At 46.0% G+C, this 2,729-nt stretch overlaps 1 protein-coding gene across 1 annotated transcript; it reads right to left on the bottom strand.

Annotated features, from left to right (window-relative positions):
* Positions 1 to 346: 346 nt before the first annotated feature.
* On the bottom strand, positions 347 to 2,285 carry LOC121772715 (F-box protein At1g67340-like). The gene is made up of 3 exons (XM_042169913.1): positions 1,992 to 2,285; positions 1,561 to 1,723; positions 347 to 1,405 (listed from the first exon to the last, which is right to left on the bottom strand). The coding sequence occupies exons 1-3, from the start codon at positions 2,240 to 2,242 to the stop codon at positions 644 to 646; spliced, it is 1,176 nt and encodes a 391-aa protein (XP_042025847.1). The 5' UTR covers positions 2,243 to 2,285; the 3' UTR covers positions 347 to 643.
* Positions 2,286 to 2,729: the final 444 nt, after the last annotated feature.

Here is a 2,729-nt window from a genome sequence, read left to right as displayed (position 1 = left end):
CATCATCCATTTGGGCGAAATTCGACCATGAGTAGTGGATTTTTTAATTTTATGAATTTAATTATGTAATTTTTGATTTTTAGGATTTTAATTTTTTTGTAATTTATAATATTATTCCGGTTATTTTTAATGCATTTTAATATTGTGGAAATGTTTTTATTTAAATTGAATTATAGAATGGTGGGACCCTTGAGCATGTTCTTGCGAAAGAGCACGGATGTGGGTGTTGTGCTCTTGCCTAAGAGCAGAGAGTAAAAGTGGGTCCGGACCCAGATCCGTGCTCGTCGGTAAGAGCACGGATGTGGATGCTCTTATACCTTATTCATATAATCATATTAAACTTGACTAGCAAATCTACAAAAATAAGAAGAGAACTTGAATTGAATATTGTACTTGCTATAAGTTTCAATATTTGTTTTCATCGAATTTCAATAAACTCTATAACTAATGATATTAATTAAAGGGGGGGGGGGGAGAGAAGAGACAGCACTTTACATTCCTATACAAAAAAAAAACTTGACCACAATTGTAACATTTTTAGTCCATCAAAAATTGACCCCAAATCTTTCTCTTCTCTACAATTTGACCCCCACATTCTCTCCATTATCTCTCTCGACTCCTTCAGCCGTTACCGTCAGTTTCCTCAGCTTTCATCCATCGCCTCCTCGCCAATGCCGTTGCCTTCAAAAGCCTCATCTCCGTTACCGTCGTTTTCTCCGTCTCCGTCGGCGTCGGCCCACCGCTCCACGGGGGTGCACTCCGCCTTATGGCGGAGCTTCCAATCCAGCGCCTGACAAGCGCGGGAGCAGTAATTCACTGCTCCGCACACAGAGCAACGCCGGAACTCATGCCTCCTAGTCTCGGGCCGCCCGCAGCCCGAGTGAGAGCAAAGCCTCAGACCTGGTCCGGGCACCCCCTCGTCCCGGGCCGAGAACCAGTCCGATAAAAACCGGTTCGCGACGTGTGCTTCGGGCGCGGGCACGTTGCAGCCGAAATCGCTCAGCAAGGGGCACCCGCCGCCCCCTCCCCCGGCCACGTGGCGCTGGTGGTTACACGTCAACCAGGAGCGCGGCACGACGGCCGAAGGATTCGAGGCGAGGACGACGGCGAGCTCGCGCGCGTTGGCCTGGACGAGGAAGCGGCGCCCCTCCGCGATGTTCTGCTTCACGCCGTAGCCGTCCTGCAGGCAGTGGCCGAGCTCGCGGAGCGCGTCGACGTGGCCGAGGAAGGCAGCGCGTGCGCACAGGGCGACCCCCGCGCGGAGGTCCTTGTCGTTCTTCGAGCCGCCGCTGCCGTTGAATTGGATCACGGCGAGCGAGTAGAGCGAGGCGGCGTGCGAGCCGATCGCCGCCTTCGCCATTAGCGATGCGCCGCTGCTTCGGTTTTGCAAGCAATAGAAACGTATCTGTTTACGGAAAATTAAATTAATATTACTGTTGAGAAATCTCAGTCGATTTTTTTGAATTTATGTGATGAGATTTGCATGTATTGCCTAATTCGCAAATGAATTTTTAATTACTTTTTTTTAGAAATAAAACGAAAATTAATGAAAATACTAACCATGCCGAGAGTGTGGCAAGCTTCGATGTTTCCGCTATCGGCGCAGAGTTTGAGGAATCGGTGAGCCGACTCGGACCAGCTGCTAGCTTTAACGGCCAACATTTTATGAGAGGCTTTGGATAAGACTAGAGAATGAAGGCCTAATCCGTTCAGTCTTTTGCATCTATTCATTCGCAAAATTAATAACCGTTAGATTCAGATGAAGAATAAATTGAAAAGATAAGGAACATGAAGCGGAAAATCAAAAACAGTTTGGATTAATGTGACAATCCGCCATTCAGTTTTTTTTCTCTTAGGATTAATCTCTCTAACCGCCTTCCTAATTAGAGGATAAGCAACAGGAAGAAACGCACAGGCTTTGAAAGATCTAAAATCAGAAGTCTGTGAATTTCATCTAATTTTTCAACAAGTACAAAGGCGGAAATACATACGTCGTCAAAACGTTTACGAAATCGGCTGGACAGGCGGCGGTGGAGCTGAGCTTTCCGAGAACAGAGAGGACGAGATCGTCGGGCAAAGCATCGAAGAAATCGCATCCTCCGGCAACCTCCGGCGAGGTTTCAAAAATCTTCCGGCAGTCTCCGGCGAGCTCGACTTTCCTCCTCTTCGCCACTCCGCCGCTGCTATTCTCGACGCACCTATTCATCACTCTCGGATAACACAGCCCTCTCCTGGTTCTCATATCACTACGCGTTATGTGTGTGCGTTTGTGTGTGATTCTTCTCTTTCCGTTTGGAGATAATGGGAGAAATGAAACATCCCCTTTTATATATAATCACAGAAATACGAGCCTACACAGAATATTAAAAAAAATCATAAAACAAAAATTCCGGAGGTATTTTTACCAAATTGGCCCCATCGTTTCAGATTTGTCAGTATTTACCTAAAACAACGTGGTCAAACTCCGTTGACCGGATCCCCCCTTTTAACAATCGGTAAAAATAATATTTACCGTTTCCCGGTAACTCTCTTAAGTATTGCAGGGTTTGTTTTAGAATCAGTTAATTTTGTTGTAAGAAACTAACTTCGGTTAATTTGGAACAGATTCTTGGGTAATTTTTAGAGAGTGGTTATAAAAATAGTGATTGGGATGCACGCGCAATGTCGCGCGTGGAGAAAAGGGGGCGGTAAATAACAATTTCAGGTAGTAAATTCTGGGCTTCTCTTGA

Source organism: Salvia splendens, chromosome 16 (genome assembly GCF_004379255.2).
Source record: "Salvia splendens isolate huo1 chromosome 16, SspV2, whole genome shotgun sequence".
In the NCBI taxonomy this organism is placed as follows: Eukaryota; Viridiplantae; Streptophyta; class Magnoliopsida; order Lamiales; family Lamiaceae; genus Salvia; species Salvia splendens.
Note: the sequence above shows the minus strand (reverse complement) of the source record. Positions and strands in the feature narration are given on the sequence as shown.